The 20,816-nt window shown below is 45.8% G+C and overlaps 1 protein-coding gene across 6 annotated transcripts in view; it reads right to left on the bottom strand.

Annotated features, from left to right (window-relative positions):
* Positions 1 to 20,350, bottom strand: part of SIDT1 (SID1 transmembrane family member 1) — a 98,904-nt gene extending 78,554 nt beyond the window's left edge. Inside the window, exons 1-2 of one of the 6 annotated variants that reach the window (XM_039537267.1) lie at positions 20,257 to 20,350; positions 18,988 to 19,207 (exon numbers count right to left, since the gene is read on the bottom strand). In XM_039537267.1, the coding sequence (XP_039393201.1) occupies positions 18,988 to 19,098 (111 nt within the window). In that variant the 5' untranslated portion in view covers positions 19,099 to 19,207; positions 20,257 to 20,350. Of the gene's footprint in view, positions 1 to 5,689; positions 5,771 to 9,111; positions 9,433 to 18,987; positions 19,208 to 20,256 lie in introns of those variants that run through there. The other 5 variants (XM_039537283.1, XM_039537258.1, XM_039537275.1 and 2 more) reach the window with 5 other exon arrangements.
* Positions 20,351 to 20,816: the final 466 nt, after the last annotated feature.

Below are 20,816 nucleotides of genomic sequence, written 5' to 3'. Positions count from 1 at the left end.
GTGGCAGGGTTCGGGCTAGGGCTGGGGTAGCAGCGGCAGGGCTCCGGAGGTGCTTTAAAGGGCCCAGGGCTCCCTGCAGTGGCTGGAGACCTGTGCCCTTTAAATCACCGCCGGAGAAGTCGGTCCAGTCTGGCACGGCGTACCGGCTTATTTTCACCTCTGGTCCTAATAAGCAGGGCACGCCCTCCAACAGCTAGGCTTTATCTTGGAAGTTGCCTGCGATAGAGGAACTGTCCAGGGGCTTCTTGCTGTAAAAATATGAAGCAGAGCCAGGACTGACTGGAAATTCTGCTCTACACTCTCCCTTGGCTCTGAGCTCATCTGCTGTGTTCATTGCTGGAGCCACCAGCCAGAGCTGGGCCCAATGTACTTTGTTTAATTTACTGAACCTGAGTGTCTGTGTTTGAAGGTGGGTGGAGAAGTCAGGCAGCTGACTAAGGGTGGCAACATCAAGTGCCACGTAAAACACATCATGAAAGGAGAGGAAAGATAAATATTGACAGTTTAACTCTATCACCATCTCCTCTAGAGCAGTATCAGGAGAGTGTTTGAAATTCATTCTCAGCAAGAAAATGGAAAAGATTATCCAACTGCAAATGCACACAGCTAAAGGGACAAAAGTGGCTTCAGTACTTAATAGCCTAAATTGAATTCTTGTCGAAGTGGAAAACTTGCTCCCACAGTACTTAGACAATGATGGGAATCTTGGTTTATGGGAACAGGAATTTGACAGAGAAAAAAAGAATGGCTGTTTCTGCTGCAGGAAGGAGCTCTCGGGAGGGTTACTGCAGCCATCTAACATGAGATTGTGGGAAAGGAAGGTTCTAGAGCACCTGAATACATCCCCAATAGCCTACACACGCACGCTCAGCTTCCCATTCCAATGCCTCCAAGTTCAGCCTGCAACAGCGCTTGGTCCTGGGCCTGACAAACTGAGGGCATGAAGCCAAAGCACAGGGCAGGGAACACTTCTAATGTGCAGGCACACAAGCTGTTTGAGTTACAAAGTTCAGCAGGCAAGAGACAGTGCTTCAGAAGGGGCAGAATCATGTCAATTTGGAGGTGGCCAAGAGAGACAGGCCCAGTAGGCTTTAAAGCACCTCCTGAAGCCAGAGAATTCAATTGAATCTCAGCTGAGCTGGGGGGCAGTGACAGTGAATGAACTGATTGTCAGTGCAGAACGTTTCTCCTCCTCCTCCTCCCAACTGTTTTGAATGACATAAATCTGAGTGGGGAGTCATAGAAGGAAAATAAATATGGAGCTCCAAGATGATGCAATTTCCTCCTCCCTACCGTCTCTGTAAATTGTTGTTTCCTATTGCTAATCCCCATAGACTCTTAGTGTTAAGGGCCTGGACCCATAAAGGGGCATAGGTATGGTTATGCTGAGCATTGCAATGCCTAACTTTTAGGCCCCTAAACATTATAATAACTAAAAAACAAAACAACCACCAAACACCTCATCACTGGAACAGTGCAATTCATACAGCCTGTGCTGGTCACCTCCACTCCTAGACAATGAATGGAGAGAGATAGGCACCATGGAATGCGATTCACCAAAGCCAGCATGCTAGGTGGGGAGCTGCCTAAGTTAGCCGATGGCAGATGCTGATGAGAGGGATGTATCCTAAGCTCTGCCCCACTCATGGAGCTAGTCACTGAAGTCTGGGCTGCAGGGAAGTGCCTGTCTTTGTTTGTGAGCCACAACCAGGAACTCCACTCCTGGAGTCATGCAGGTTAAGTCATTTCTCGTGAGAATGAGTTAGGGCATCTGCCTCACTCCACACAAAATTGGGGGATGTGGTGGTGGTGCCCACTTCATTACTTTTAGCCCTGTGGTTAAAGCACTTACCTGGGAGGTGGGAGACCTAGGTTCAGTTCCCCCCCTCTGAGTGATGGGGCAAATGGGTTTGAACCAGCATTTCCCACCCTGCAGGTGCATGCTCTGACCACTGAGGTATAGGATAGTGTATATCCTATATATACACACACACTATCCTATACCTGGTGTAGGGCTCCCTCAATCTCTCCTGTTGAAGCTGTTCCATTGTGTACAACTATTTAAAGAGTCAGAGGGCCAAAGAGAGAGGATGAGAAGGACTCTATAGTCCAGTGATTAGGGCACCCACTTGGGTGGTGGGAGACCCAGGAGCCATTCCCCCTGTTCCAGTGACCTGCACCACCAGCAGCCAGATTTGGAATGAAACCTGAGCCAGTAGCTGGCCTCTGAGCACTTTGTCAAAAACTTGCTGACAGGATAAGCATCGCGGTCGCTGAGATTTGGCCTCTGTTCATAGCCACAGGGGCGGGGAGAGGGAAAGTGTCATCCACTAAGCCTATTAGAACCAACTCTGTGTTGTGGGCTGGGCTGGATCTTTATTAGAAAGGGGCCAGGATATGAGCAGACTGTTGTAAAGTGGAGGTGTTCAGAATCCAATGCATTTGCCCAGGACAGGGAAGCTGGAGACAGGGCAATAGTTTGCAAGATCGTTAGCACAGAGTCTTGGTTTCTCCATCCTTTGACTATCACACTCTTTTGGGGGTCCAGAGGTAAGTTGCCTGCTCTAGGAGAGGTGCTCATGATTTTGGTCAGTAAGGGGTGATGCTGTTCTTTAGTGGATTTCACTGGCTGTGATGTCCAGTGGTCTGAGGCACATACGATGGTCCAGATGTCTCTCAGAGCTTCCATTTTACGCATTTGTGCAATTGGTCCAACCTCGTTCAAGGAGGGTGAGGTTCTGATTTCTGTTTTAGCTTGTCATCCCTCATGCCCCGAGAATGTCCTCTGTGGAGTTAATCTTTGCAAGGAAGTAGCCAAAGCTCTGCACAGAGAAGACAGTTGGATGTACAATATGATTAATCCAGTTTGGGTGACTGGCAGAATTTATGGAGATGAAGAAAGTAGCTCTCTTGGATTCCTCCATAACTGTGGCATATTTCTTTTCTGCACAACGTCCCTGGGTTGTTGTTGTACAGGAGCAGGGTAGGTTCTCTCACCAGCAGCATGGAGCCTTCTCTGTTTGGCCAGCAGAGTAAAATTCACTAGGACTTAGTAAAATTAACTGCTATTCCATATTTACCTTCTCCCAAGCCCCAAGGTCCCCAGTAAAGTCATCATTTAGATGTTTACTTACTTAATTGCCTGCATGAGTTTTGCAGGGCACACAATTGGCTTTGTTATTTGAATATATTTGTGCCAGAATGCACTTGTGTAATAGTGTAAAAATTAATAAAAACCAATTAACAGTTCCCCATTAAACAAATAGCTATGCAGAGAGCAAGGTTAGCAATTTCAGAGTGCTGCTGGGGAGACCACAATGAAGGACTTCCAGCTGTTTGAGCAATGCAGTTGCTACATGGGAAAACTCAGATGAGCCTTCCAGCCATCTAACAATTTTGTTAGCTCCTTAGGGCAGGGACCAGGTTCCCCTTTGTGTGCCGTACTGTGCCAACATAAGAAACATTTCAGTTTTGTTTTAAATATTTTCTATTTTTTAAAAAGAATGTGCAGACATTTTTTAGTCCCACCAAACAACATTTCACCCATTGGTTCCTCCAGTGCCAGAACAGCAGTGTAATTTTTTCCAGGGCTCATACTGGAAAAAAAGAAAAGTGCTGCTATTCTAAGCTCCTCCCTTCCCATCATGGCTTCCTGTGTGCCTTACTTCTGCCAATCAATTACAGTCACTATCTCAGCTTTCCTCTGGCTCTGTGCTGCTTTCCCTCTGTTAGGAAGAATAACCTGGCCCTCCAGTCAAAATGGACAAAGTATTTGGGCCCTTCTGCAGAGAAGTCCATGAGAAAGCAAGCAAAGGGGCAGAAGAGAGTGGCTTGTTCCACTCAGTCCCCCTCCAGAGAAGCAAAACAATGCAGAGTAGCCTAGTGAACAGGCACAGAGCATCTCCTGCTGCTGGCTCCAGGGCTTCCAGACTCTGCGGCTTGCTGGCTTCCTACCTTTTCCTCAGAGACATGACTAGTTTTGGGACAGACAATGCAGCCAATGTAGTTCAGACAAGGAGAGTGTTGCATGAGAGCCATATGTTAATATCACTCTTTGGTGCACATTCCTAAATTACCGTCACAAAGACCGAGAGAAACAATATCAGGCCATTTTATATACAAGCTTGATCCTGCAGGATGATGTATGTGTGCTAGAAGTTTATGCTCCAGAGGAACCCAAACAAATGGAAATCTATTACAATTGTGGACATTATACAGCCTGAGAGATACTAATAATACTGCTATTCCCATTTTACACATAGAGCAACTTAATCACAGGAAGGCAGAGTGACTTGCCTAAGGTCTCACAGCCACTCTCTTGCAGACCCAGGAATAGAAGCATCTTCCCTGGTGCTACAGCCACTAGCCTCTGCATGCACGTATGAGAGAGATGTAGGTCTTACACATGCCATCTCTTCCTCTAACCATGTGTGTCTATGCCCAGCACGGGAAGCGAATGACTACAGGCACTCAATGTATCTTGAGGTCAGTCAGGCCCAAGTCCTTTCTAGAAACCAGAGAGGTGTTGGGAGAACAGCTAGGTACAACGGTCCTGCTCCCAGTCTGCCATCCAGCAAGAGCATCAGAGAAGTCGAAGCCCATCTCCCTGGCTGACTGTATTCCAGGCATGCTGGCAGGCATTCTGCAACCCAGCAGCCACAGAGAAGGGCATGGCTAACTGGAGTCTACACAAAGTCTGCTAGGCAGGCCCGCTGACAGCAATTCCAGGCCCCAGGACAGGTGCTGTGCCTGCGTGGCTGGGCATGCTTTTCCAGCATGGCCAAGGCTTCCAGTGCCCGCCCAGCTACCTTCGCCACTGCCGGTACCATCCCACATGTGCCTCGGAGTCCTGCGGCCCACCTGGGCAATTTAAAAGGGGCTGAGCCTCCCGGCCGCCATGGGCCCTTCTAAATCGCCCAGACCCCTGGGTAATTGCCCCCTTTGCCTGCCCCCCTCAATAAGCAAGCCTGCTGCTAGGGCATATGTTGACCCACAGGTCTTGTCATTATTACTTTGGCTCTCTGAACGTTTATCTCCTGCTTTGTGTATCTGCCCTCAGAACAGTGAAGAGAAGAGGAGTTACCCAGAGGTAGGGGGCCAGATGAAGCCAGTTAGAATCACATTTTTCCCTCTACAGCCCTTCCAGGAGTAAGATACTCCTGCACTCAACACAGACTTGCCATAACTAGGATTAATCATCCATGCAGAAGACTTGTGGGCCCCCATCAGTTTCCATCTCCAGGCATGAAGAGCATGAAGTCGGCCAGAACACAAAATTAATCTGAATGGATGGCAGACAGCTAATGGGGAAAATTCAGGAGGAACACCAAGGCACAGCATGAAGTTAGCCAAGCTTGGCTGACTCACCACCTAGAGGCACTTTGGAGACAGGAGAGATTGTTGAAGGGGAATGAATAGTAAGTCAAATTTCCACAGGAGTTGTACACTACCAGAAGGTAAACTCTGCTGTGTCATTTTTTTAGTACTGTACAAATCCTCAGACTCTTGAGGTTCATTGAACCAAAGCTCATAGGATGCTTTAGCCATTGAGAGGTTCCATTAAATTACAGCTGTTGACCAGGTACAAAAGGGATCTGCCCATACACATAGTCTCAATTTAAAGTGAAGCCTCCCTCCAACCAGCAACCAAAGAAAAAGTGAGATCACAAATACCCTAGGACAGACCTACCTTTCAGAATCAATGATGGGACCAAATACAGACATATGCACACCCAGCTGTGCTCAAGAGCCCCCATATGATTGACCCTAGCACAACACCTGCTGCTGGTCTATATCTCCACCATCTGGGGGAAACACATGCCTGATGCCAATTGCCCCTAATAAGTCAGAGTTCCTTAGAGGATACTGACAAGACTAATTGATGCCAGCAGCCGTAGGGCTTCTGGCTGAATAAACCCAAGCTCCCTAGAGTCTCTGCTGGGTCCATTCTGGGTTCTCCTCACATTAGAAGCCTTTTAGAACAATAAAGTTTTCAAAATGACTTTCCTCCCTGTTCCCACCAGGAGTTGGCCATGTGGTCCCCCCTTCAGGCAGGTGTGCCCAGGGCTATATTTGAAAAAAATTATTAATTTAAAAAAATAAATTAAAAATGAAGCTTGACTTTAGTTACTCAAGTATCCAGACCTCTCCATCTTACTGAAAGTCAGGTGTTCCCTGCAGGTTTAACTTCAGTGCAAAAGTCTTTGTGCTGAAGTCTGATGGGGCATGAAGACAGGGGTTTTTGGAACACAGCTGCAATGGAGCCTGGAACTTGCTGGCTGTCTCTTGTTGCAGGAGCTTTGAATTCTTGCAATAGCATGAAAGTAGAAGGTGGGCTTGGGATGTACCAGACAGAGTTTGTTAAACATTTGGGAGTTAGTGTGGGCTGCTTGCCTACCCTGATCACCATGCCTGCCTATGGGCCTATTTTTAAAGGTTGTAGAGAGCTGAATGCCTTTAGAACATAATTAGAAATTAATTCAGTAAAATGAACTAACTAAAATCACTAAATCTGTGTTCTCTATTAACAGACCCCTCGCTCTACAGAGTTTACTTGGCTAGCTATGCATGAATATGGCCATCATCATAGTACTAAATCACCCTGGAAAGCATAGCTCATATCACAAATTAGCAAAAGACCCTGCAATAACGCTTATTGTTTATACATGCATTGAGTCTCCTCAATCCAGTGCTTCCATGAACCAGGAGAGCAAAACTTGGTTAGATCACTAGCATCAACAAATCACTGAAATAGCACTGCAGCCTTAATGGTGGATACATTTTACATAACACTTGGAGGGGGAGGCAGAGAAGGAAGGGAAATCCATAAAGTGCTGGATTACTTTATATTTCAGAGTGCAATTTATTTTAAAACTCCCATTTTTCTTGTTAGCATCCATTAACACCTTGTTTGTTTTATTAGAGAGCATTAGAAATATAGCTCGCAAAAAATATTCCCTAATCCATTGTCCTGTATAATTGAAGACAGGACAAGTCTGTCCATATTGGTATGCTTTAGGACAGAGGTTCTCAAACTGTGGTCCATGAGCTCCATTCAGGTGGTCCACAGATAGTTCCCTCTAAGGTGCATGCCTGTGCAGGCGTGGCTCCACTAATTAAGTGCCTGGACCCTGGAGAAGATGCACATATAAGGTGAGATGGTGGCCTTGGGGGGAATAGGTAGTAGGCAGGAGGGGGCAGTGGGGTGAGAAGAGGGGCTGGGGAGAATTTGGGACATGCAGGGCTGTGGCAGCCAGAGAAAAAGGCAACTTTCCCCAGCTCCAGGGCTGTGGCTGCCAGGGAGAAATGGCCTCCTTCCCAGCCCCAGCTCTGTGGCTGCTGGGGTGAGGGAGAGACCTCCCTCTTCCCCAGCCCCAGCCAGGGCCGGCGCTTCCATTTAGGTGACCTAGGCAGTCGCCTAGGGTGCCAGGATTTGGGGGGGGCGGCATTTTGCCAGGAGGGCGGCAGGCGGCTCCGGTGGACCTCCCGCAGGTGTGCCTGTGGAGGGTCCGCTGGTCCCGCGGCTCCGGTGGAGCATCCGCAGGCACGCCTGCGGCAGGTCCACTGGAGCCCCGGGACCAGCGGACCCTCCGCAGGGTCGCCTGCAGGAGGTCCACCGGAGCCGCGGGACCGGTGGCAAAATGGGTAGAGCCGGCCCTGCGCCTAGGGCGCCAAAAACCCTGACACCGCTCCTGGCCCCAGTGCAGGGACTGCTGCAATGCGAGAGAGAGAGAGAGAGAGAGAGAGAGGGCACATCCCTTGCATTAGAAAGGTAAGACTACTGATATTAAAATACGAGCTCTGTGCTTTTATTTGTAGAACAAAAAAAGATTATTAAGGGTTTATTATATATATAGTGCTTCTATCCAAAGCGCTTTACAATAGTTAGCTAACAGTACAAACAACATTTGGAAAGATCATTAAGTGGTCCACCGAGACCCTCAGCAATTTTCAAGTGGTTCATGGAAAAATGAGTTTGAGAACTACTGCTTTAGCACAGTCGTTTTCAACCTTTTTTCATTTGCTGACCCCTTAGAATTTTCAAATGGAGGTGCAGGCCCTTTGGAAATCTTAGACAGTCTGCAGACTTCAGGGGTCCATGGACACAGGTTGAAAACCATTGCTTTAGGATGTAAAGATACTATATTAATGTATGAGATAATTCATATAGAACTATGATGATGGGGAAAGACTTTTAGCATTTAGATATTATAGGGAAGGATGCTTCAGAAAAAACTAGGATAGAACATATGTTTCCTCCCACCACCACCAAAATTAAGCACACCTCTATCAGTCAACCTTTTTTTCTTACTGTGAATCATCTAAATGACTTGTAATAGAGACCCTTACATCTCAACTAATGATCCGTGGTCCCATGTCTCAGAAGAGAATGCTGATCTTACTTAGACATTAAAGTGTGAAACGTGATACTTACAAAAAGATTTGAGGGTGTAGATGTTTTGCCCATGTATTAGTTATTGAATTCCACTATGGCCTTTAAACATTGACCACAGAAAGTTGGGAACAGTTAGACAAAACGGGTGTGTTGCCTCCATAATTGCGTTGGTACAGCGCTATCATCTCCGCTGATATGACCTTATTAGGCTAGCATCAATCTATGCAATTGAAGGCTGCTCAGATAAATCGGTGTGCTTTCTTCCCTTTTATTTTGGGAAATTCAGGGCTGAGAGGGAGCCTGGAAAAGGCTCAGAGCTGCAGGTGGGGACTGGGGATAGTCAGTCACATCACAATAACGCAATCCCCAGAAAAAGAGGGAGGGGGCATAGGCAAAGAACAGCGAGGCGGGGGGGGGGGGGACATACATTTCTTGCATGGCTGGGAAGCTAACGCAGCGCAGGGGGGGGGGTTAGAGTCCATGCATTTCCTGCCTTCCTGGGGAGGGGAAGCAAGGCACGGAGCACGATGCTGGGGACCAGCACTCCCTGCATGGCTGGAAGAGGGAAAGGAAAGGATGCCAGATCCAGGCCAGGGCTCGGGAGAGGAGCGGGAGGGTGCTGTGACCTCCCACCCTAGCAAGAAGTCTCCATTCCGCCCGGCAGCGGGGCGGGCTCGGGAGGTGGCAGGAGCCAGTGCCAGCCATGCAGCCCTTACCTGGCCCGGCTTGCTGGTGTAATTGAAGGAGTAGAGCTCCTCGCGGTTGATGTTCACCGTCCCCGCGTAGACCCGGTCGAAATCCGCCGCTTTGGTGGGGGTGGGTCGGCTGCTCCTGCCCCCGGCCCCGGCCGGCAGCAGCACCCCCAGGAGCCAGGGCAAGCCGCAGAGCAAGGCGAAGCCGCTCATGGTCCCCGCGCTCGGGGAGCCCAAGCGCCCTTTTAAGCCGCCCGGAGCCTGAGGCTGCCTACAGCTGCGCGCCGGGCTCCCGGGGCGCTCGGCTGCTGCCCCATCCCCGGCTGTGCTCGCGAGCCGCGGCAGCTGCTGCTGCTGCTGACACACTGATAAAATATTGATACCGGGGCCGGACTGGTTTTTCTCCCCTCGCCTTCATTTCCTCCCCTGGAGGGGCTGCGGCTCGCGTCTGCCCCTGCGCCCGCCCAGCCCCAGCGCTGCCTTCCTGGAGATTTGTACAAGATCGAGCAAAATCCACATTTAAAAAGAAAAATCCTGCGTGGGAAGTTGGGAAGCCAGCCCCTGGGGAGGGGGTGCTGCAGGCAGACACCCCCCCCCCGGAGCCCCGCTCTGCCCCCGGGGAGGGAGAGGGATCCAAAGCAATTGGCCTCGCTGTAATCATTTTTATTACTGTTTCCCCCCCACCCAACTTGTAGCCCAGTGGTTTCCAAAGGGGATCGTCTTTCGGGGGAGCTTGGACTGAAAATAGCGCTCAGCGCTTGGGGACCGTGTTTAACCCCCATCCTTAGCTTGTTTAAAACCGACCACCTGGTTCCTGCAGAAATCCTGGCTTTGTATTGCCTCGACCCGCTGAGACGGGGAGCAAGCTCCAGTCGAGTAACAAATCCAGGGCAAAATTCTGAAGAGCAGCTGCCTTGTCGAAAGCAGGAAACGGTCAATAACAAGACCTGCCTTCGTATCATAACCGTATAGTTCCCGTCTGTCACACAGACAAGCCCAGTTATTTTACGAGTGAAGAGGTTTTATAACATGTACGTACATATTCAAAGGAGCCTCTTTTAAAACATAGATCTTAAATGCTGCTCCTCCAGCTCTGCTGACTGTTTTGATTTACCCGGATTGGAAATCAAGTATTCAATGCAAGCTGGTTTCCCCAGGCTGCGAGACTGACTGCTAAGTGTCCGCGCCTGCAGCACTCAATTGCTTCAGACCTAGCGCCATTCTAATTTATGCTTGGGGCTGCCTTTTACTTTAAAAGGAATCCTGGTTTCGTGACACTACATACCAATAGACATGGCAGTCTATTTGAAAGTCAGCAGAGGTCTAGTCTAGCATTTTTTACAGGTCAGGAACATTTCATGGGTAAATGCTTCTGCCGAGGAGGAAGATCTAAGATGCATTAGCGCCTCTTGGTGAGTCTAAATGATTTTTATTCTGATCTTTAAAAGAAAAGAAGACACAATGTGATCTTAGCCACAGGTGATTTAGAAAGAGTGCATCAGTCACCAAGAGCCGTCATTTTAAAAAAAATGGAGGGAAATACAAGATGATTTTACCTAAATATTTTAAATTTTCACTAACTCAAAATTTAGAGCAACCTTATCATATAAATTATCATACCTTGTACTTCTCTAGCATTTCTTCATTTGAGGAATTCAAATGTTAATTTAGAAATCAGGTTTGTTTGTGAATTAAAGGCAAAATTATTCTGTTAAAAATTTCAAACTAGAAATAAGGTGCAATTTGTCTAGCTTCACACCAAATATTGAGTTAATATAAACTTCCCTACTTGATATTCCCTGGTTTATACAGTCAAGGCTGCATCAGGCCTTTTGGCTACTTTTTTGCACTTGGAATTTACGGTGGCTAATCAATTGAACATGAGCTCCCAAGTCTTTTTCAGCGTCCCTGCTTCTTATGATACAGGTCCCCTTCTGCTAACTATGGCCTGCATTCTTTGTTCCTAGATGTATATGTTTACCTCTGGCCTGTTACACTGTTTTGCTGACCTGTCTTCATTGTTACTTACCACTCACTCCCCAGTTTGTGTGACATCTGCAATGATGACTGTTTTTTTCCAGGTCATCATAAAAATACTAAATAGCAGAGGGTCAAGAACTGATGCCTACAGGACCCCACTAGAAACATTCAGTGATGATTCCTTGTTTATAATTACATTTTGAGACTTGTCAGTTCGCTAATTTTTAATCCCATTTCATGTGCCATGTTGATTTTATATCTCTAGTTTCTTAATCAACATGTCATGTGGCAACAATGCCTTGCTGAAGTCTAAGTATATTATATCAACACTATTACCTTTATCAATCAGTCTTGCAATCTCATCACAACAAAATATCACTAGACAGAATCTATTTTCCATAAACCCATGTTTATTAGCAGTAATTGAATTATATGCTCCTTCTTTATTAATTGACTCCCATATCAGACATTCCATTATTCTGCCCAGAACTGATGTCAGGCTGAGAGGCCTATAGTTATCTCAGTCCTCCCATTTATCCTTTTTAAATATTAGTGCAAAATTAGCTTAAGTGATTTATTTATGTATTCATTTAATTATGTATTTTAACTTTACTGTTTGAATAGAAATTGAAATTCAGGTGCAATCCCAAGCATGAAAAGTGACTCAGTAGCATTTGCTACACTCTGATCAAGGCCTAGTGCTGATAACACTTCCCTGTCCCTTCTCTCTCCCTGCAGCACTTCATTCTCTTTCTGTACCCCACACAGACCAGTCCCCCTACAAGATCACCATGCCTCCTCACAGGAACGTTTTTTTCCAGCAGTGCCTGAGGAACCAATGCAGCAGGACATTTCTGCTGAAGGGGGATTTTCCTCTTCAAGTGAAGAGCTTGTTTTGCGTAATTTTGCTCACACTACAGTGCAAAGCCTTAACTCTAATCCCAGCAAAGTAACATGTGTTGACATACATGCACTGGGTGAGTGGGGGGGGGGGGGATCTGGTGTGTGTCTCTCTCATTGGGTTCTAGGAGCTGGGAGGGCACAAACCTGCCCATGGCTAAAGAACCCTCCCCCAAGCTACAGGGAGGATCCACTGAGCCCGTAGCCACAGAGAATGACCAAGAATGCAGACAAAGGTTGCTGCTGGAGAGGGAAAAGGCCCAAGAGGTGCATTGGGAACTGCATCAGGACATCATGGGTTTGCTCAGACAAGAAACGCAGATGCTGCAGCCCAGTGCTGACCTACGTGCCTAAAGACCCCAGACTCAGCAGACATTCCAGTCCTTGGAACTCCATGGTCAAAGATGACAGCATGATGCACATCCATGTCCCTGTCAATGGTCCCTGTAATCTGTGTGCATGCATGGCCAAGCAGCGATCTTGTAACTACCATGAATGCTGGGAGCACAATTGGCAACTGGGTCTGCATGCTGGGTCCTCAGGCTGCTGAAACTGGGGATGCTGGGGTCGGACCTGAGCCATCAGAGAGGGGTAAGGAGAAGGGTGGGGAAGGCAGGAGGCTGCCTTGAGGGCTGGGTTTCTTGGGAGTGGGTGTTGGGCTTCTGTGTGTCTAGGTGACCTGGCAAGGAGGGAGTACTGTGGCCCCAGGAAAAGGGCCCTGCACCATGTGGGGAGCACCACCTTTGCTACTTGCCTCACCCCTGTTGCTGTGTAGGGGGCTGTGCTATCTCCCCCCCCCCCCCAACCATGTTACATCCCAACCATATGGTCAATGAGCAAGTGCTTTAAATCTTGTAAGAAACTTCAACTTGCAACCAATTGTTTTGTTATAGATCTAGTTATGACAGCCTCTCTACCACTTCATACTTAAGTTTCCAGTGAGATGAATGCTGCTTTTATTTTGTGCTAATCTTACTTTCCGTATAATGCTGTTATATAAATAAAAAAGTATTAGACACTCATATGAATGAGAATATCCTCAGTTGTACTAGCTGGGTAGGGTATTGGCCAAGGGCATTGGGGTCTATCTCCCTGGGTCTCAGCCTAGTGGCAGTATCATTGCTGTGCCCAGTGTTCAGCGGGACCAGGCTTAGTGACAATTCCATCTTGGATGGGGGCTAGGGAGGGTATCAGGAGCAGGGCAGCCAGTGACCCTGATCTCAGTGAGCCCTCTCACTGACCAGCCTCCACTGCTTCCTAGCCCAGAGATGGATGTAGAGAGGCCAGGGACACCAAAATCTTCCTGCAATACAAGGCTTGGTGACCTCATAACAACTATGCCGCTCACTGCTTCCTCTGTATCTGTAGCTCACACTTTGCTATGTCAGTTGCAAACAGTTTAGAGTGTGACACATACCTTGTTCAAACAACCCCACATCCAAGCATAAGTTAAGAGTACAGGCACCAACCATGGCACAGAAAAAAAAAATACAGTTTGACATTTAAAGATAATTGGCTTTTGAAAACTGGAAACCAAAACAACTGGCATCCTAGAAAGGGGCTTCTTGAAAGTAGGAGACTTGAAAAAAAAAAAAGAAAGAAAAAAGATTCAGTCAGTGTTAGCTTTAGCTTCAGAACAAAAATTACATGTGATTTAAGTGACTGGAAGCTGGACTATCTAAAATGCCCCTTAGTACAGAAAGCTCACACTGATGCAGTGAAACTCTACACAATTGGAAGCATGGCTGTGGAATTCAACATTTACTAGCAGAGTCTACTGAAAGCAGAGAGAAGCCTATTGAAATGTCAGCAAGTAAACCGAGACAAAATAAAAACACTGATTGATAATGTACTCCTTGCTATGCAAATAAATTTATCCATGATGTCCATGCAGTACATTTGAGACCAGCTAGTGAAATAAGTTAATCTTCCTACCAGCTAGAGAAGAATGAACAGTGTATTTGAATTTGTTCAGTCTATTAATGCAGTAGGCCAAAGTGACATCATGGCAGTTATCTGTAATTCATACTGATAGTTGATGAGAGCACTGACATTGTAATACACAAAATGTTAATCCTTAACATCAAGTTTTGAGCTCAGAATGATGTCACCCACAAGACTGCATTTGCTGGCATTACCCCTGCATGCAATGCTTGGCATATTAAAGAAGCCATCAAACAATTCTACATGGATCACAGTCTGGATATACAGCTAATGCCTATGTTCACTTCAGATGGTGCCTCCAGATGGTAAGCATAACAGTGTAGCTGTACTATTTACAGAATGTGTACCACACTTACTACAACACTGTGGTTCCCATAGAGAAGACCTAGGCATCACTGATGCCTGAAAACATGTACCAATGATGAAAGAAGTGGGAACGCTATGACACACTGTATATACAATATTTAGCAGATCAACTGTTAAGAAAACTAAATGTGAGAAGTTGGCCAGCATACTGGAAGATGATGTATTATTATTCAGGCCTTTGAATGAAGAGTGCTGGTTATCACATCACTCTGCTGTGAATGCCCTTCTGCAAAATCATGACGTAACAGTAGACCACTGTATTGAGAATGTCAATGAGAATAATGATCCTGTAGTGAAGTATGGTCTCAAAAAGCTTACAGATCCCCAGTACTGTATTGCACTGTCTGTGCTTGATATTGCAGGGAAATTGTCTCAGCTGGGCCTAATTTTTCAGAGATGTTATCTCACTACCACTGAAGCATTTAGCTATGCCAGGGGTTCTCAAACTGGGGGCTGCAACCAGGGGCGGCTCTACCGTTTTGGCCGCCCCAAGCAGTCATGCGCGGGAGGCGCCCCGGAAGCAGCGGACCTCCCGCGGGCATGACTGGAGAGGGTCCGCTGGTCCCGCGTGGCTCGGCTGGACCTCCTGCGGCTGCGGAGGGTTCGCGGATCCCGCGGCTCCGCTTGAGCTACCGCAGTCATGGCTGCGGGAGATCCAGCCGAGCCGCGGGACGAGCGCCCCCTCCGCAGTCATGCCTGCGGCAGGTCCGGTCATCCCGGGGCTCCGGTGGACCTCCCGCAGGCATGACTGCGGCAGGTCCACCGGCCCAGCCTGCCGCCCCCTAGATTTGGCCGCCCTAGGCACCAGCTTGTTTTGCTGGTGCCTAGAGCCGCCCCTGGCTGCAACCCCTCAGAGGGTCATGAAGTTATTAGCTGGAGGTTGTGAGCTGTCAGCCCCCCCAGGTGTGGGGCTGACAGCCTGAGCCCCTGTTAAATTAAAAATGGGATTTTAATTTATATGCAGGGGGGTTGCACTCAGAGGCTTGCTGTGTGAAAGGGATCACCAATACAAAAAGTTTGAGAACCACTGAGCTACGTTAATGCTAAAATAGCAAAATTGTGCTCACAGTGACTTGGAGAAAAAGCTCTTTGGAGTGAGAAGGTGAGGGAACAAAGGGCATCTCTTGCCAATACTGTTAATGCAGCAGGTGTTCTCCACTTTAGTGCAGAACTCTGTTACCATCTAGATTGTTGATTTCCAGAGAATGAGCTGCAAGAGTGGCCTGCGTTTGATACAGTATCACTGGTTTCTCCTAATTTGATTACAGCACAGAACATGTTAGTCATATCATGGGCAAGTATGAAGTAGTCTTGAATCTACCACTGAAAACTGATGGATCAACAACAGTGCATCTGCAAGCAGTACACCCAGGATAAATTTATCCTTGTGGAAAAAATGAAAGTGGATATAACAACATTTGCTGACATGGTAACTTACTTGCTGAAAGAAAAATCAGTTTACAGGCCTGACTCAGTTTGTTGAGCCTCAAATGCTGACTATGAGTCAGATCAAAACTAAGTCTTGCAACAGACTAGAGGTTAACCATATGGACCAGTTTGTAAGAATAAACCCAGTTCCTCATAGCACATGGAGATGTCAACTTGGACAAAGTTTACCACCACTGGACAAAATGAAAAATTTTCAGCATAATAATGAGTAAATCATGTTAATTAAATGTGAAACTTACTTCATTGCAGGTACATGTATAGTATCTGCCAGGCACTCGATTTAATATTTGCTTTTATTTTGTATTTTCTGTGAATATGTAGTTTTTAATAAATACACTGATTTTAGGAGAATATATGCACTATATATTTCACTGATTAAATTAGCACTCCCAGCCATTTCTCTTTATTTAGTGGTTTAATTTAAGTGTTACAACATTCACATTCTCTGTTGCCTAAAGACAAAAACGTAGTGGTCAATGGAGTTTGTAGTCCCCCTCAGTACAAAGAAAGTTTAGAGGGAATGTTGACCCCCACCACTCCACACTGGGGACAACAAGAACCACCATAGCTACACATACACCACCTGGGAAAGCCAAAGGGCTGTGAAGGTGTAGCCACAATCTGCTATGTTGCAGTAGGTTCTACATCCATGAACATAGATGTTCACTGTTTACTTTTATTTTTACTTGAGGTTTTAAAGTATAGTTCACCCTCTTACAGTGTGCATAAAAGGCTTTTGTCTGCGCTTTAATTGTGTTGCCTGTTTCTTTACACACAATAACATTCTATTTTTTGAAAAAATCAGAGTCTATTTATTAGTTTACACCAAGCATCACAAAATTTATAGCAGGAGGCAAAACCCACTCATATTTAATCCCTGTATGCACAAGAGACTTTAAAAAAAAAAAACACAAAAACACAGACAACACTACTGTGGCTGACTGTTAAAGTACTTTTAAGACCTCCCTGAGCCATGTAATTCCATGGATGGATCTTCTGATAGCCCTAGTGTCTGGCTGTTTAGTTTCAGTAAACAGCTGCTGGTCCACCTTGCTCCTCCACCCTGGGGGTAGCTTTTCTCCCTCTGCCTCACAGATCTTATGCAATATACAACATGCAGCTATAATCATGGGGATGTTTGTCTTGCCAAGATCTAATCTAGTGAATAAACAGTGCCAGAATCCTTCCAGTCTACCAAAAGCACATTCAACAGTCTTTCTGCACCTGCTGAGCTGGTAGTTGAATCTTTGATGCTGTTGAGGTGGCCAACATACAGCTTCATGAGCTAGGTGACCAAGGAATAGGCTGGACCTCCCAGAATCACTATTGGCATTTCAACATCGCCCGTGGTAATCTGATGGTCTGGGAAGAATGCACCTCCTTGCAGCTTTCTGAACAGTCCTGTGTTCTTAAAGAAGTGAGCATCATGCACCTTCCCTGACCAGCCCACATTAATATCAGCAAAGAGTCCCCAGTGATCCAATGGCAATTGCTTAACCATGGAAAAGAATCCCTTTCTGTTGATATACTCAGTGGCAAGGGGTGGGATGCAGCAAGGTGTGCTGGTGCCAGAAAAGGGATATGCATGCTATAGCCCCACCACAGTTTGGGAACCCCATTGCTACAAAATCATCCACTATTTTCTGCACATTACCAAGAGCCACAGTCCTGTATAGCAAGAGACACTTAATGGTGTTACACACTCAGATGACAATGGCCCCCACTGAGGATATTCCAACTCCCAACTGATTGCCTGACCAATAGCAATCCAGTGTTGCAAGTGTAAACAGGGTCTGAGTTAGCTATCCCCGACGTTAGGCATGAACGGGGGACTTCAGGAGCAGACCGTATTTGCAGATGCACCTACTCTGCCTATGTGTTCAACAGACAGAGCTGCTTTGCCAAAAAGTGATCAATTTTGGGCTACAATTTGCAAGTGTAACAAAATTTTGTTGTACTTATTGTCTGAGCAAAGGGCAGCAGCACTCTTAGCATGCCCTGACTGAGGGAGGCACCCTCACTTGAGACTCACTTGCTAAGTAGTGAAAGACAAAAAGAAGGTGGGGGCAGGTGTTCCTACCTGTTGTGTGAACTCTGAATCACACACACCATTTGAGCCTCTTCTTTCCAGTGTTTAAAGCTAGAGCTGATCAGACTCAGTTGAGGGTCTGCATAAGAATGGTCATACTAGTGGTCCATCTCACCCAATACCATCTTCTGACAAAGCACAGTGCCAGATGTTTCTGGAGAAATGAACAGAACATGGAAATGTTTTGAATAATTCCTGCCCTGTCATCCAGACTCAAATTCTAGCAGTCAGAGGTTTAAGTACACCTGGGACATGGGATTGCTAATAGCCATTGATGGATCTATCCTCTATGAACTTACCTACTTTTTTTTTTTAAACCCAGTTATACTTTTAGCCTTCACAACATTCCCTGGCAACAAGTTCCACAGGTTGATTGTGTGTGGCCTGAAGTACTTATTTTTTTTCTTTCTATTAATTTAACTGGGTGACCCTTAGTGCATGTGTTAATTTCATTGAATACCCCCTAGTTTGTGGGTCTTTATTAATTTTTGCTATACCATTCATGATTTGTAGAGATGTCTATCATAGCCTCTTGAAGTCTTCTCTTTTCCAAGCTGAACAGTCTCAGTCTTTTTGATCTCTGTTCATATGGAAGCTGTTCCATACCCCTAATATTTTTGTTGCCCTTCTTAATATTTTTCTTCAATTCCAATATATATTTTTTGAGATGGGGCAACCAGCACTGCTCACAGAATTGAAAGTGTGGGCATACTATAGTTGTGTGGCATTAGGATATTTTCAATCTTATCTCTTTCTTTGCCAATGATTCCTAACATTGTTAGTGTATTAATTGCCACTGCACATTGAGCAGATGTTTTCAGAGAACTATCCACACTGATTCCACTCTCTCTTTCTTGAGTGGTAACAGCTAATTTAGACCCCATCATTTTGTATGTATAGGTAGGGTTATGTTTTCCCAGGTGCATTACTTTGCATTTATTAACATTGAATTTAATGTACCATTTTGTTGCCTAGTCACCCAGTTTTGTGAGATCCCTTTGTAACCCTTCGCAGTCTGCTTTGGACTTAGCTATCTCAGGTAATGTTGTATCATCCCCAAACTTTGCCATCTCACTGTTTGCCCATGTAATGGGATCTCTGCAGGGCCTTCCTAGTTCCTGCCCTCACTGGGCTGAGAAAGTCACACAGAGACCTCCTGGTGCAGTACTCACCTGGTGCTTTTGTTTACAGGCGGTGCTCCCATCACCTCTCCACCATACATATAATCCCCTTCTTACAGTCCACCAGCAGGAGAGAAGGCACAAGCTATCTCTGGCTTCCATCCCCTGGAACTTTCATCCAGCCTCAGTCTGATGAAGCAGCAGCTGTTCCAGCTTCCCCAGTCAGGGCCAGGTGACCTACCCAGCTCCAATTCACCTCCCTTAATTGGAGCTGGAATGACAGAGGGTTGACGAAACAGTTTTCTGCTTAGCACCCTGTCACAGCCCCCTTTTCCAAGTAATTTATGAATACATTGAACAGCACTGATCACAGTACAAATCCTTGAGGAACCTTATTTACTTCTCTCCATTGTGAAAACTGATAATTTATTCCTACCCTTTGTTTCCTAGCTTTAACCAGTTACAGATCCATGAGAAGACTTTACCTCTTAACCCATGACTGCTTACTTTGCTTAAGAAGGATAGCTCAGTGGTTTGAGCATTGGCCTGCTAAACCCAGGGTTGTGAGTTCAATCCTTGAGGGGGCTACTTAGGAATCTAGGGCAAAATCAGTACTTGGTTGTGCTAGTGAAGGCCAGAAGCTGGACTTGATAGCCTTTCAGGGCAGGGTCCCTGCCAGCTCTCTATTAGAGGTATACCTAAGAACCTTTGGTGAGGCACCTTGTCAAAGGCTTTCTGAAAGTCTAAGTACACTGGATCACCCTTGCCCACATGCTTGTTGGCCCCTCAAAGAATTCAAATAGATGGGGAAAAGTCAACATAGCTTTTGCTTTACCAAACAAATAGTGCTCACATACGAGTCTGATAGTTCTACTCTTTAGTTTCAACCAGTTTGTGTAGTACTGGAGTTAGGCACTGAGATTGCTCAATTAGGGCAAACTGCAAAGAATGGGCAGACAATCCCCTAAACCAGTGATTAAGCTAATACTTAGACTCACCAGGATAGCAAAAAAACCACCAAATAAACAAAAAACAGCTTCTACAATATCTTATTGGTTACCCAGAAGCCAGAAATACAGTTTCCTTAAAGCAACCCAGTTTTGAGCTCCCATCCAGAAAAGGAAGTCAAATGTGATAAGGATTACTGAAAATCTTGTTCATCATATAAAAAGTTCTGCCAATCCCAAAGGATTGGACACACCAGGTTAATGAATATTTCATATCTTACCCAAACACATGCTTACAGCCAGTTCTTATTAACTAAACTAAAACTTATTAAACATAAAAAAGAGAGTATTGTTTAAAGGTCTTTATACATACAGACATGAATATAGTTCTTAGGTCATTTTCATAGTGGAGATGGTGATCTTCAGAGTTGCTAAGAGTCCATTCCAGAATCAGTTAATAAGTTACACACTGGACTGGAGACCTCATTCTTGACACTCAGACTTCCCCTGATGAAGATTAAGCAGATCTGAGATGAAAGAATCAGGGCCCAAGAGTTTTTATAAATCTCTGGCAGGCTGTTGTCAGTCTCTTGAAAGCAGGTGTTCCTTGGGTGAAGATTAGTGGTTTTGAAGTAGCCTCCTATTTCCGAAGCATCACTGATAATTAGCCACATGGATTAACATACGGTAATTGCCTATCTCCCGCCATTTACAGGTAGTTTACTACATACTTAAAAGAGAAATGAAGACAGTGATATCATTACATTCACAGTTCCTTTAAATGTTAACATCTTCTTGGCTACAACTCTGAAACCTGAATTAACAGAATACAGCGATAGACAGGAACTGTTTGGTTACATTGTCAACCTCTAACAATACATATGTGAAATATATACTTGAAATTCATACCCTACTTCATTCCAGATTAATTTT

The sequence above is a fragment of the Mauremys reevesii genome, linkage group 1 (genome assembly GCF_016161935.1).
Source record: "Mauremys reevesii isolate NIE-2019 linkage group 1, ASM1616193v1, whole genome shotgun sequence".
NCBI classification, from domain to species: Eukaryota; Metazoa; Chordata; order Testudines; family Geoemydidae; genus Mauremys; species Mauremys reevesii.
The sequence above is the reverse complement of the archived record's forward strand: the minus strand, read 5'-3'. Positions and strand labels throughout refer to the sequence as shown.